General features: G+C 28.9%; 1 protein-coding gene and 1 long non-coding RNA gene across 2 annotated transcripts; one reads left to right on the top strand and one right to left on the bottom strand.

The window, feature by feature from the left end:
• The first annotated feature begins 1,118 nt into the window (after positions 1-1,118).
• LOC121225140 (uncharacterized) lies at positions 1,119-2,513 on the top strand. The gene is made up of 2 exons (XR_005923036.1): positions 1,119-1,849; positions 2,172-2,513. It is a non-coding gene; the product is annotated as an uncharacterized lncRNA (long non-coding RNA).
• A 4,984-nt stretch (positions 2,514-7,497) lies between these two features.
• Positions 7,498-15,226, bottom strand: LOC107920515 (tocopherol O-methyltransferase, chloroplastic). The gene is made up of 6 exons (XM_016850259.2): positions 14,684-15,226; positions 9,555-9,724; positions 9,366-9,470; positions 9,017-9,220; positions 7,921-8,023; positions 7,498-7,788 (listed from the first exon to the last, which is right to left on the bottom strand). Exons 1-6 carry the CDS (start codon positions 15,030-15,032, stop codon positions 7,682-7,684), a joined length of 1,038 nt encoding a protein of 345 aa, XP_016705748.1. The 5' UTR covers positions 15,033-15,226; the 3' UTR covers positions 7,498-7,681.
• Between the last annotated feature and the right edge of the window lie 686 nt (positions 15,227-15,912).

Below are 15,912 nucleotides of genomic sequence, written 5' to 3'. Positions count from 1 at the left end.
CAAAATACGATCCTTAAAAGAAACTTCGAATGGCAGGGATTAAAATTCAAGAGGATATTTAGCAATTTGGCTAAACGTGAAATCGAAACCCAGCACCTTAGGGCACGTTTCTTGAATTTCCAAACGCAAAACATTGCCTTATTTTTGAAAAGTTTTTAAAAAGATATTTAGCTATTTGGTCGAACGAGAAATCGAAACCCAATACCTTAGGGCACGTTTCTCGAATTTCCAAATGCAAAATATTGCCTTATTTTTGAAAAGTTTTTAAAAGGATATTTAGCTATTTGGTCGAACGAGAAAAATCGACACCCAACACCTTAGGGCATGTTTTCTCGAATTTCCAAACGCAAAACATTGCCTTTATTATTTTTTTAGAAAAAATTCTCATATCGGGAAAACAGCGCGTCATATCCAATTCGTTAGGACACAATATATTGAATTCCCGATAATGAACTTTTTATTATTTTTAAAAGAGTAACCTCGATTATTTAAATTCAACAAAGAAAATTGGAACCCAATTTGTTAGGGCTCGATTCTCTCGAAGATCTAAAATATCGAATATTACTTATATTTTTAAAATTTCTTTTTTGAAGTCTAAAAAATGGGTGTAATAGAATGATGATGATAATGGTGTAAATAAAATAATATAAGCAAAACAAAATATAAATAAATAAGAAGTTGCATATATATAAATAAAATCAATCACGTATGTACAATAATAAACAAATATAAAGCATAACAAATAATAACGGACATGTAAATAAATAAATGAACAAGATTAACAAAATTATAAAAATATATATACATCTATATATATATGTATAAAATTATGAAAATATAAAAAAAAACATATGCATATATACGTATTATTACATGAAAAATTATGTAAGTGTATGTATATACATATATACTTATACAACAATCATCAAATATAAAAAGTCTATATATGTAGGTATATATATATGAATCATAAAATAAAGAATATATACAAATACATATTTTAATATATGTAAAAAAAACCATGAGAATATATATATATAGATATGTATAAAAAAATATGAGTATTTATGTATATATTAAATAAGTTATAAAATATATATATACGTTTGTATGTATGTAAAAGTAAGTTATTATAAAATATGGACATGCATAATGCATATATAGAATAAAAGTAAAGCTGAAAATAATATTAAACTAACCAAATATAATAGTAACAAATAAATAAAAAAGGAAAATAAAAACTAATAATAATTAATAATAGTAATAATAATAGCAATAATAAGGTTAAATAATAAAAAGGCTAAAAATATTGACTAAATCGAAATAAAATAAAAAATACAGGGCTGATTTGAAAATAAAAAGGCGACAAGAATCAAATTGCGACACGCGCAAAAAAAGAGGGACCAAAGCAGTAAATTTATCCAGGCCTTTAAAACGACGTAGCTTCGGGGGACCAAATTGCAAATAAAAATAAATTACTGAGCAAATTAAAAAAAACAGAAGGCGATTGATTGTAAAACTATTTAAAATCAAAAGGGCTAAAGGGACAAATAACCCAAATCTCAAAAACACGCGGATCCTCCGGGTAATGGGTCGGGTCGGGTCGGTCCGATCCAAGGCAAAACGGCGCCGTTTTGGTGCCTGAGAAGGCTGCCCAAAACGACGTCGTTTTGGAAGCCTATTTAAGTCAATTTTTTTTCAGAAATTCATTTTTCTTCTTTCTCTTCAAAAAAAAAATCAGAAAGCTCTCAAAAAAATCCTCTCCTCTCCCCTGAAACCGGCGAACAGGGCCGCCACGTCGCCGCCGTGCCGGCCACCGTGCACGGTGGCCGGAAATTTCAAAAAAAAGGTAAAAATTTTATTTTTTTTTTATTTAAAAACTCTTGTACTAATATATATTGTTGTTAGAAGAGAAAACAATAAAAAAAGGACTAAATGCGTAAAAAAAAATGAAAAGTCACCTTGAAGGTTTTTTTTTTGTTTTTATTTCTGGAAAATGTTACAAAAAGAAAAAGAAAAACCAGCCCCCCTTTACAAACATAAAGATCGGTCCCCCCCTTTACAATGCAACACATTCGGCTTTATAGCCGAAAGAAAAGAAAAACAGATCTAAGAAAATCTCTCATTGCTACTGTTTTCTTCTGCTTTGCGTGTTTCTTTTCTCTTTGCAGGGAGTTGTTGGCGCGGCAGGGAGGAGGCCGTACGGTGGCAGAGGGTAGGTGGTGCGGCGCCAGAGATTAGGAGGCTAGGGTTTCTCTTTTTTGTTTAGGTTGTGGGCTGTTAGGGTTAGATTTAGGTGGGTTGGGATTTGGGTCTTTATTGGGCCATCTGATTTGGGTTTGTAATTGTGTTAGTTTGGGTTTGTTTAAGTGTACTGGGCTGATTTTGGGTTAGGTCTAGGTGGGTATAGGGTTGGTTTTATTTGGACCATATTGGGCCCCGGATAAATTTGGGCTTGTACAATGCATATAATGTAAACTTTAAATACAAATAATATATTGATTAATCTTTAAGATGTTTTTATTTTTATTTTTAGAGAATAAATATAAAAAAGAGGAAGAAAAAAGAAAAACACTTACCTTGTAAAGATTGAATGGAATTGTCTGCCTCTTTCAGAAGGGAAATGGAATTAGGTTGAGTGTGGACCGAAAAGGAAAAACTATTAAATATGTATGATAGTATGAGTATAGTTTACTCAAATAAAAACTTCTTTCCACGTGTGAGGAATAAGGATGGTGTCCCTTTTTTAAGGTTTAATTTATGATTTGATTTTTTTATTTTTATTTTATTTTACTACTTAATTTTTTTTATCTAATTTGGTATCAGACATTTAAAAAAATTGGTGGCAAATTAAATAATATCATGTGGAATTCTTTTGTAAAATAAAATTTTAATTCACAATTTAATCCTTAAAATATACTCATTTTTATATTTTAGTACTTAATTTTTTTATTAAATATGCATTTTCTTTTGTGAAAAAAAAAAAGCAATTGTATATGCTAAGGGTAGCAAATGGTGGTTCCTCCTAATATGGCATGCTACAATATGGACTACTAATGGGATATATGATACGGATATGACTAATAGACACATTCTTGTGATGTATCTAATGTTTTATGGCATTTTTGACTGCCTTAAATAAGTTATTGAAGTTATAAGATGTTGGTAATGCAAAAATATGATCATTGGAATCTGATTGTTATAATATAATTGTTGAAATTTGATTGTTGCAATATGACCGTTGATTTTTTGGACCATTTTGCCTCTTCAAGAATCCAATAAAATACCTCATTTTTCATAAGCAAATAAGAGTGTCGAAACCACTTTTTTTGAAAAGAACAAAAATTTAGTTATCGACTTATTTAAAATGAAAATTGGAGTCGCCACCGATCTTTTATTGAGATGTGATCGGATCACCTTGAAAATAATTTTAGGTCTGCGAATTTTGAGAAAACAGGTTCGGGAGTCGGTTACGCACGAGGAAGAGTTAGCACCCTCGTGACGCCCAAAATTGGTACCGAATTGGTTGTTTAATGTCTTAATGTCAAATTTTTGAAAAGATTTTAAAATACGATCCTTTTATCTTGAATAAAATGATTTGGATGATAAGGCTCACTTATTTCAAAGAAATAAATTGTCACACTCAATAAGTTAGAGTGCAACATTTCGAATCCTCAAAATCAAGTTTATCTCTTGACTTTTAAAACCTATGCATTTTGAGAAGGATATCCGATTATTAGGGTCCAATGGCAAATTAAGACCCAGTAAGTTAGGGTTTAATTTCCCGAAGTTCTTAAACATCGAATATTGCCTTTATTTAAAAAAAAAACCTTAATTCGGAGTAGCAAAATTATCGGATCCAGTGAGTTAGGGTCCAACATTTTAAAATCCCGAAGAACTTTATTTGAGATTCGTACGATTTAGTTTAAAAGATACTAGGCCACCCAAATTCAACGAGGAAAATTGAAGCCCGGTAAGTTAGGGCACTATTTTCTCGAGAATCATTAGATGCCGGAAATTTTGGGAACTTAAAACTACTTCAGTACATCAATAAAATGCGATCTTTTAAGCGACGCAATATGGGTAAATGTTTTCTTACAACATAAAGGATGATTTGTAAATAACATACACTAGTGGGTAACAAATAATCAATATATAAATACAAACAAGCATAGTAACAATAATCTCAATTACGCCAATAGTAACACCAACATTTGAAATACATATTATATAAAAGATAAATTAAAATACATTAAATATTAATTTAAAATAAGCAATATGTAGGGAGTGAAACTTCATGTAAGTAATAATATATACTAATATGCAAAAAGTGAAATAAACTAAATATATGTGGATATTTAAAATAAGTAAAGCATCTATATATATCAATAGGTTTAAAAAATATATAAAGTTTAAAATTAAATAATATATACGTTACGTACATACATATATGTATAATAAAACTAATTTAAAGATAATAGTAAATAATAAAGTAATGTATACATACATAGGAAAATAGAAATATAATCCAATATAATAATGGTTACAATAGTAAATAGTATAGGTTAATTTTAAAATAAGTAATATGTAAAATAACTTAAAAATAAAATAATATATAAAGTAACTTAAAATGATTAGACTTATAAGTTAGGTCAAGATAATCAATAAAAGGTTTAATATAATCTATAAAAGAGAAAATTGGAATTAAAATAATTTGAAAATAAACAAAATTTTAAAATAACATATATAAAGTGATGTATATATATAAACATATATTATATATAAAAATTTAAAATGGATAAATAATAGCAAATAAAAACAGAATTATGAAATAATTTAAAGCATGCCATATAAAAATATAAATTACATACAACATATATATTTAAAATAAGGGCTATTTACAAAGAAAAATAAATGAATAAATAAATGAAGTGACACAGAAATAAAAAATAAAAAATATAAAAAAATAAAACGAAATATATATAAAACAAGTAAAAAGAACCACAATAGTGCTAATAATAATAATAATAGTAATGACAATAAATTGATTAATAAGCTGACTAATAAAAGGATTAAATCATAATTAAAATCGAATTAACAGGAAACAAAAGAAATTAAAAATAAAATTCGGGTCAAAATGCGATTAAAATAAAATTAAAAAACCAAAAACAGAATTAAAATAAATAACAAGTACTAAATCACAACGCGCGAATGACACGAGGGACTGAAAGAGAAATAATCCCAACGCCTCGAAACGCTGTGTTATGAGAAGGATTAAAGTGAAACAAAAACAAAATAAGAGATTGAATTTAAAAAGAAATAAAAGAACTAGATTGCAATGCGCTATAAAAAGCGAGGGAACAGTGGCGCAAATAAGCCATTGAGATGAAACGCGTGGATCCTTCCCTCGGGTCAGGTCACCACACGGGTATAGGCCGTGAAACGGCGTCGATTCCCTTTTGTTATTTGAAACAAAATTTTTCCTTAAAAATCATTTCTGCTTCAGTTCTTTAAAAAAACAAAAAAAGGAAAGAATCTGTTAGGGTTTCAACCTTAACCCTTTGAACGCCGCCGACAACCAGGCCACGCTAAGGCCTCCGATCTCCGATTGCGACGGAGTGGGCAAAGTCAGGTATGCCGCTCCTACTTTAACCCCTTTTCGTTATATCTCTATGTATGCCACTAAAAAAACAAAAGGATAAACTGTTAAGAAGCAAATATCAAAAGAAAGGCGAGAAAAAGAACCACCTTTTTGAGAAAAAGATCAATCCCCCTTTGATATCTATTTTTTTTTGTATTTCAATATGTCTCTCTGTGTGTGTTGATATCGTAAAAAAAAGGGTCCTTTTTACAAATCTCATTGGCTCTTTTTATAACCGAATAATAAAAATAAAAAAAAAACAGAAATACAATGTTTTTCTTTGTCTCTGCTGCGTTGTTTGCTTTGTTTGCAGGTACGTTCGTACGGTGACGTGGCGCGGCTCGTTCGGAGGCTTGCGTGATGGGGGTGCACGTGAGGCTCATGTGTGAGGGCAGTGGCTGCTGTGCGCATGAAAAGCGGTGGCGACGGCTTGCTGCAAGTTGCTAGGGTTTCTACAATCGGGTTGGGGATTTGGGCTGTAATGGGTTTGTAATTTGGGCCTGGTGTTGGGTAATGTAATTAGGTAATCAGGTTTGTGATATTGGGGCTTAGTGGTCTGATGTATTTTGGGTTTGGGTAAATTAATTGGGCCTACTGTTGTAATAAACTGGACATTTATTTATTTTATATATTTTTTTTTATATTTTGGTTTTAATACTTAGGCTCGGGCCGGGCGAAATTTGGGTATTACAAAGAGCTTCTCTCATCCTTCTCAATTCTTTATCTTTCTTTTCTCGACTTTGGCATCTTATTAAATTTACATCAGAGGAAATTTTTGTTTAGGAGATTAGATTTTAAGTGAGGTCGTTTGTGACCCCTCCAACATTTCTTGGAAATTGAACCTAATGTGATTTTTCTGGTCAAGTTTTGATGTGTTCCATCATCCTTATTCGACTGTATGAATATACAAGTTCTGTATTAACCTTGAGGGGCAATGTCCACTACACGATTACACTGATCAGGACGAATTTGCTTCTAAAGCAGTAGTTCTTTCACGAAATAGTGATTCTTTCTTTTATTTTCTAGCCAGTGCTAGCAATTTTGTGTTACATTTATATTTTTCCAACACAGGTGAGAGTCTCCCTCACACCTATTTGAAAAAGAATTGATGTGGTTTGTAGAGTTGGAAGCCTATCATGTCTAAAGAAATAGATTTGATGATGGAATCATTGGCCATTAGGCCTTGGTCTTGTACAAGTCATTCTCCTTGTTTTAGGTAAATGTCTTGATTTAAGTCCAGTCTGTATGGAATGTCTTTCTATTAATGAAACGAAATGAATGCTAAAAATATTCTGTCGAGTTATAAAGTTGGTTCTTGGTAGGTAGTAAATTTTCAAAAATTGGGAATCATGCTCCAATACTAAAGTTACAAGATCGGAACTCTATCATGGTTCTGTTGGGGTTAGTACATCGTTAGATCATAATAGATATCTTGGTCTACCATCTCCGGTGGGTCGTGATAAAGGAAAATTCTTTTATTTTATCAGAAAATGTCTTAGCAATCGACTCTTTTCTTGGAAGAGCAAGCTCGTCTCTAAGCCTAGTAAGGAAATTGTTATTAAAACTGTGGCACAATTTGTACCCATGTTCTGCATGAGCGTCTTTTTTATACTTGTCAATATGTTTGAAGAGGTGCAGAAAATGATGAATTCTTTTTGGTAGGATTCTGGTAATAATGATCATCGAAATATCCATTAAGCATCTTGGGACAAGCTTTGTGTTCCTAAAAGGCACAAAGGTATGAGATTTTGTAATTTGGCTATGCTTGGAAAGCAAGCGGCGCGCCTTATTATTCATCTAGATACAATATTGATCGGAAATGCTGTTGTTTTAAGTATATGTTTAAGAGTTAGAAATGGAACAAACAATTTATTCAAAACTCCATACGTATTGCAGTGGCATCAGTTTTGCATACAACTTTATTTGCTCATTTTCCCTTACACCATAAGGGATGTTTAAAGCAATGTAATATAGAATCGTCACCATTGACACAGATTTGAGCGGATGAATTACGGTAGAAATTAAGATTTGGGTTATGGCCTACTCAGCTGGCTTCCGGCAAGCAATGATGGCAAACTTTATCACCCCTTTCTGGAAACCTTCGATCATCAATGGCATCACCAGTGCACCTTTTATTGTTTTTAATCCTAATCAACCCCATAATTATGAACAAGGCTCAGAAAGCTAATTATAATTTACTTCTAAGAGGCTGTTTATTTATTTATTTTGCTCTCATGATTCTATTAAAGCGTGATTGTTGAAAAAAAATATAATATTACCACTTCGTAGCAGCGATGTGAAGCCCTTCCATGTCAATGCTGAACGTATCACTGCTGGCCAAAAGGGTGCTACATTCTCAGTCCAGTCTCCTGCCTTTATATCCTGCATTACATCCCAAAGGTGTTACATGATGCAACCATCTTAATTGCATCAAGCACGAACATTAAAAACGCAAGATGAAAAAGAGATACGGATATGATACGAATACGTTAAAATTTATTTAAATCTATCAAAAGTATATGTAAAGGGTTCTTTAAGTAAAGTGAGGAGACGTTACAATCTAGAAAAACGAGATGTCGTGGGGAGATGATGAGAGGAAGATCGGAGCAAACTCTGGAAAACAAGTGTGATGGACGCAATAAAGGGTTGAGAAATATGAGAGCTACGTGGTTGTTGTGATTGTAAAAAGAAAGTTGCAAAGAGAATTTTATAAAGTTAAGTTTGCCAAAAGATAAAAAAAAGTCCCCTAAAAGCAAATGAGACACTCAAACTTCTATTTATAAACCTTGAAAAAGGAACTTATGAAAAGAAAGTGCTTTCAAGGAAGTTATGAAAAGAAAATGAGCACAAGTGTTCTAAAATGGTAGGTAGTGGGATTAAAAGTGATTATTGGGACAAGAGAAAATGGAAGATAACTTACATAAATTATGGGTATAATGGCAGTTAATGAAAGTTGCACTCACTTAGTATTTTAACAACTTTTAAGTATCAACACAACGGTTGTTCATTAAAGAAATAAGGAGGAAACACTTGCATTCTCAAAGAAAGGTTAAGAATATATCTTTGAAAATTTCCATATCAAAACCTTCAATTCATGCTTTACAGGACATCCTAAAAGTGGAATAACGCAAGAATCCAGTCAGCCTTTCAAGATTATTCCCAAAAAATTATTCACAAAGAAAGTTGTTCCTGAAAGTGCTCATGTAAAGAACAATATTTCTCGAAACTACTATTGATTAGATAGTTAGTACCCAAAAACAATTATCTACGGTATATAAATATCAATGATGATAATGACAAAAAAGAAAAAATACAAGTAAGACAAAAATAAAAGAATTGCATGAATTTTTGTAGCAAAATGAAGGAATAAAATACCTGGAGAGATAGGGACTGAAATAATTTGACATAATCAGAAGTAGAACACCACTCTGGTAAATAGTAAGCATCACATATTCTGTTTAAAAGCTTTTGCTCCCATGGCTGCAAAGACTCTTCAGATGGACCAAGATCCCTATGGCACCATGTCACTACTATTATTGTGCCTCCTGGAGCTGCCACTCGCACCAGCTCTTTAACAAACTGCCAGTTTATTCACAATTTGTAACCCCAAAGACAACCAATCTAAGATGATATTATCAGATAATTCAAGCAAGGATGCATTTTATTTTCTATTATTATTTAAAAGAAATTGTGCCAAATGAAACTAAAAAAGAAAGTTACAAACCTTGGGTTTGTCAGGCATGTGTTCTCCGCTTTCCATAGACCAAACAAGATCAAATTGGTCATCAGGGAATGGTTGGTTCAAGGCATCTGCAACTTCAAAACAAACCTGCTAATACGGCTACGTGTTATACTAATAAATAAGTTATTGCATTTGGCTAATGGTAAAAGCCTTTAATATAGGAATACATACCTGTTCTGCTAGTCCTTGAGCATTAGCAAGAGCATTGGCTCTTCCAGCTTGAACAGGGCTCAAAGTAATGCCTTGGCATTTTGCCCCATATTTCCTTGCTAGATACCTAGAACTGCCTCCTATCCCACACCCAACATCAACTATTCTCTTGGGCCTGTTTGCTGGGTCCTCTGCAAACCCAATTTCAGATATTTCAATTGAGTCCCGAGGATAAGGAGAAAATAATTAACACAAATGAACTATTCATCCATGCCAATTAAGGCAACAAAAATCTGGATGTACAACAAAAACTCATCAGTTTCGACCATCTATGACTATTAGGGCCATGTTTGGATGTCAATTTCAATGCTTTATTTTTCTTATTCACGTTTTGCTTACAAATATATTACTAACCTAACCAATCTTTTCCTGCATGGACTCCATCCAACATATATCTGAATTATGAACAAATTTCCTGTCAATCCCACTTAAACGCTGCTTCTAAAAGCTCAAATGTACTAAAAATATATACAGATAATCCCCTCCTTTTTCATGAATTCAACAGCACTGTCGTTAACTGGTAAAAAAATTTAAATGGATTTGTAGAATCAATTTAATTTAAACCAAAATAGTTAAAATTGATAATATGATTTCAACATTTAGTTTTATTTTAAGTAATCTTTTTTAAACAATTCAAAATTTTATTAAAAATTCAAAAATTTTAGTTCAATCCGTTCATACTAGTTTCCGATTTAACCAGTTCAAAGTCACTTTCTCACTGGTTCTTGATCCAGTTTAAACAACATTGATTTTAAGGTAAACTATATCAATAGTCACGCATGTTTTTGTTTTGTTTTGGACACTTAAGTTTAAAATTTTCTATTTTAGTAACTGACGCTAAATCACTAATGAAATGTTGATGTGGTATTTCTAATTAGCATAATAGCAAATATAGCATTCCAATATTTATATATTTTATCATTTTGGTTTTAATTCTAAAAATTCAAAAAAATTAATCATCAACTTACACGTGAACTATTTCACACGAGTTGTCATATTAGTGTCGTTCAAATTTTCATAATTCAGTTAACTTTTTCAAAAAGTGCAATTTGATTAAATTTTAAAAATGGAAGACCAAAGTGATTTAAAAAGATAAAAGAGCTTCGATAAATAAATTTACCATTATGCAAAAAGAATTATGGGTATTTATGTTATTTAAAATTTGGCTTAAATGTAACCCTCAAACTTTTTCAAGAAAAAGTAATTAAGCCCCTCCTTTTTGTTGCACTCAATTGAGCACTTAAAATTTCAAAATGCATAAAAAAATGCCCTCAAACTTCTTCAAAAAAAGCAACTAATCCCCTTTTTTTTCACTCAATTGATACTTGAACTTTCAAAATGCAACAAAAATACCTTTAAAATTTTTCAAAACAACAATTAAGCCCCTCCTCTTATTAAAAATTAGAAAAGAAATTATAAATAATAAAAAATTTAGAAAAAAAATATTAAAATTTATTAAAATTAGATTTTTTTATAAAAATTGTAAAAAAATAAAAAAAATTGTAAAATTTTATAAAAATCATAAAAAAAAAGTTAAAGACCCCTAGTTTTTTTCAATTAAAGTCATCACGTGTCACAACACAACGTGACATGTTTCGAAAAATGATAATCAATAAAAGTTATAGAAAAATTATAATTTTTTTATAATTCTATATATTTTATATTTTTTTTACAATTTTTATAATTTTTATAATTTTTAATAAATTTTTAATATTTAAAATTTTATAATATTTATTGATTTTATTGATTTTAATTTTTTCTAATTTTTAATAAAAGCAGAGGCTTTTTTTTTTAGTTTGAGAGATTTTTTTATACATCTTAAAAGTTCAAGTACCCAATTGAGTGCAAAAAAAAAGGTTTAAATTTTTTTTAAAAGGTTTGAGGGTCTTTTTTTTATATATTTTGAAAGTTCAGATACCCAAATGAATGCAAAAAAAAAGAGGGATTTAATTGCTTTTATTGAAAAAATTTAAAGACTTTTTACATTTTTAAGCCTTAAATTTTTAAACAAAGAAAGGAATTGGCTTTCCAAAATTTTGGTTAAACCATTTCATTTTTTTTTAGAAAAAGTAGCTTTAATAATTGGCATAGAAATCCTCTTAAATAAGTAACTCTTGATATCGGAATAATTCATTGGTCGGATCACGCATTTAGGTTTTAAGGTTTCGTTTGAAAAATAAAAGGATTTAATTAAAATATAAAGTTCAGAAAATAAGTTTGGATAAAATTTAAAATTCATTTTCTATATGGACTGGACGTTGGATAAAGTTTTTTTTAAAAATTTATATTTAAATAAAAATTAATTTAAACAAATAAAATATCGACCAGCCAAATCAAGATTTATTTTCCTTATAATGGACTTGACTTAAGCAAAACAGTACTAAACTTATATTTTAGCCGAACCCAGCTAGAAGCACTAGAGGTGCTCATAGCTGGGTTGGGTTGGATTTTGAGTTGGAGCTAAACATGATATTAATATATTTTATGCTTGCCCAAACTTAGTTTGACTTGAAATATGGCTTAAAATTTTACCCAAACCTGTCCATATTTGCAAAAGATTAACTCAAGCCCATTTTAGGCCCACCGATATTATTTTTAATTTTTTAAAAATATTTATATTATATTATTTTAATATTTAATAATTATATACTTTTTTATTTATTAAAATTTTTTATATAGTAATCTTAACATTATTTTAATGTTTACATTAGAGTAATATTATATATTCAGTATAGGTTTATTTTTTTGAATGTGTTTTAAATTACATAATATATAAAAATAACATAATATAAAATATTATAAAATTAAAAATGAATCGGGTTGAACTCAAGCCTTGAATGTTCAAATTCAAACCCGACTCATATTTTAAATGAACTTCTCTTTTTGCCGAAACATATTTTTTGGGTATTTTACTAAAATAATACAAAAAAATAAAAAAAAACCAAAATAGTATACTATTTTTTTATTTACCAAAATAGTACCAAAAAAACAAAACAGTAGAAAATGGGATGCCACAAGCGACACCAAAGGTGCCTGTGGCAGAGGCTGCACCAACATGTTCGTATTTCAACCATTTGTTCGTATTTTTTTCCCAAATTTTATTACTTTAAAAAAATATATTATTTTCTAATTTTATTATTTTACATTATTTTAGTACATTATTTTTGAAATGTATTCATTTAGTTTGATTTTTAAATAAATTAAAAAAAACTTATTTCGACCATTTGTTCGCATTTTTTTCCCGGATTTTATTACTTCCAGTAAAAATATATTATTTTTGTATTTTATTATTTTACATTATTTTAGTACATTATGTTTGAAATGTATTAATTTACTGTGTTTTTTAAATAAATTTAAAAAAACCCTTATTTTGGCCTTTTTTCGTATTTTTTCTCAAATTTTATTACTTTAAAAAATTATACTATTTTCTAATTTTATTATTTTACATTATTTTAGTACATTATTTTTGAAATGTATTCATTAGTGTGTTTTTTAAATAATTTAAAAAAACATTATTTCAACCCTTTGTTCGTATTTTTTTCTCGGATTTTATTACTTTAATAATATATTATTTTCGTATTTTATTATTTTACATTATTTTAGTACATTATTTTTGAAATGTATTCATTTAGTTTGATTTTTAAATAAATTTAAAAAAACCATTATTTCGGCTCTTTGTTCGTATTTTTTTCCCGGATTTTATTGCTTTCAATAAAAATATATTATTTTTGTATTTTATTATTTTACATTATTTTAGTACATTACGTTTGAAATTTATTAATTTACTGTGTTTTTAAATAAATTAAAAAAAACTTATTTCTGCCCTTTATTCGTATTTTTTTCTCCGGATTTTATTATTTTAAAAAAATATACTATTTTCTAATTTTATTATTATATATTATTTTTGAAATGTATTCATTTAGTGTGTTTTTTAAATAAATTTAAAAAACTTTTATTTCGGCCCTTTGTTCGTATTTTTTTTCCAGATTTTATTACTTTTAATTTATTTAAAAAACACAGTAAATTAATAAATTTCAAACATAATGTACTAAAATGATTTAAAATAATGAAATACAAAAATAATATATTTTTTAAAAGTAATAAAATCCGGGAAATAATACGAACAAATGGTCGAAATAAGGGTTTTTTAAAAAAAATTATTTAAAAAATACAGCAAATTAATACATTTCAAATATAATGTACTAAAATAATGTAAAATAATAAAATGCGAAAATAATATATTTTTATTAAAAGTAATAAAATTTGAGAAAAAATACGAACAAAGGGCCGAAATAAGAGTTTTTTTTAAATTTACTTAAAAATCAAACTAAATGAATACATTTCAAAAATAATGTAATAAAATAATATAAAATTAGAAAATTAGAAAATAGTATTTTTTTAAGTAATAAAATCTGAAAAAACATAATAATGAAATAAGGGTTTTTTTAAAATTTATTTAAAAAACATAATAAATTAATACATTTCAAACCTAATGTACTAAAATAATTTAAAATAATAAAATAGGAAAATAATATATTTTTATTGAAAGTAAGAAAATTCAGGAAAAAAATACAAACAAAGGGGCGAAATAATGGTTTTTTTAATTTATTAAAAAATCAAACTAAATGAATAAATTTCAAAAATAATGTACTAAAATAATGTAAAATAATAAAATTAAAAAATAATATATTTTTTAAAGTAATAAAATTTGAGAAAAAAATATGAATAAAGGGCAAAAATACGAATATATTAGTGCAGCTTCTGCCACAAACACCTTTGTGCAGCTGGCATTCCATTTTCTACTGTTTTGATTTTTTTGTACCATTTTAATAAATAAAAAATAATATACTATTTTAATATTTTTTTTGTATTATTTTAATAAAATACCCCAAATTTTTTTAACTTAATATTTTTATCTAACTTCTTCTACAACCCACTGGACAGATATTCCAGTTCATGAACAGTTGGAAAGAGCACCTATATGTTTGGACTTGGCACTACTCTCGCTAACGATAAATTCAACGACATAATCTAATCTTCCAACAGAAACTAACACGTGGATTATTGAAAAATATGTAAAGAAAACTAACCTGATATTCCAGCAAAACGGAGCGATTCTTCGACCATTCGAATCTGAGCGGCACGATGATCTGAACCCGAAATATCGGAACCCGGCTCGTAATATCCATGGTGCATATGGTCACCCCATATGTCTTCCCAAATCCCCGACGACTCATCGTAAAACTCCGCTATCCCTTCCTGCAAGGTGGTGGTGGACAAAGACGACGCCGCCGCCTTCACATGCGCGGACAGGGAACGTCTGCTAGATGGAAACGAGCGGGAGGAAGAAGGGAAGGAAACGGAAGGTCGTGGCGGAGGTGAGAGTTGGCACGTGCCATGGAAGCAAGGGTGTGTTTGTAATTGTAACGCGGCAGCCATTGATTATGGTTTCGTCGGTGTGGTTGGGTCAGCGACTGAAATGGCGGCTTTGTTGTAGTAGTGGTGGAAGGGTAAAAAGGGGGAAATTGCAGAGCGAGGCTTAATGATTTGTAGATATAATTGGAAGATGCGTGCTCTTCTTGTCCCCAAAGTTGCGTATGGATACGAGAAAGATCATCGGTTGTAATGAAATTACAACAACCCTTTCACTTTTTATTGTAAAAAAGAACAAACTTCATGTCATTATCATCTTTTGGTCCCATTCATACCATCATTATCATTAATTACAGCTACCCCTATTTAATTTTTTTTATTTTTTTATAAAAAAATTATATTTTTAATATTTGATGTATCATCTTGTTCATATTTTTCTTTTGTGTTTTGAGTTTCTGATTTTATATTTAATAATTATATTTAATATTTTTTTTTAAATTCTTTTACATCTTAGTATGAGACTTTTATCACATATTCTCTTATAAAATTTAAATTAAACTACAAACTCGAATACTTTAACTAATTAATAAAAAGTCATAATTGAGTTGCTTAATATTCAAAATTTAGTAAATAAAGGCATTTGAAGCAATGTTAACTAATTTTCCACCTCTTTATTTGTTCTGGAATAACTTATATTAGGATCATTCTAAAAAGTATAGTTTTTAGATACTAACAAAATAGTACCGCGTCATTAAATTTTAAAGATAACAAAGTATTATTATACATCCATCTATATCTACTGTCTTCTCCAATTTAATTTAACTTTAATTAAATTACATAAAATAATTAATTTTTTAAATCTTAAACAAACATCTTTTCTTCTCATTTTTTTTTCAAAAGTTAATATTATTTATTTTTGTGCAACTAATTTTTTCTTTTAAAAAAA

This window comes from Gossypium hirsutum, chromosome D13 (assembly GCF_007990345.1).
Source record: "Gossypium hirsutum isolate 1008001.06 chromosome D13, Gossypium_hirsutum_v2.1, whole genome shotgun sequence".
Lineage (NCBI taxonomy): Eukaryota > Viridiplantae > Streptophyta > Magnoliopsida > Malvales > Malvaceae > Gossypium > Gossypium hirsutum.
Note: the sequence above shows the minus strand (reverse complement) of the source record. Positions and strands in the feature narration are given on the sequence as shown.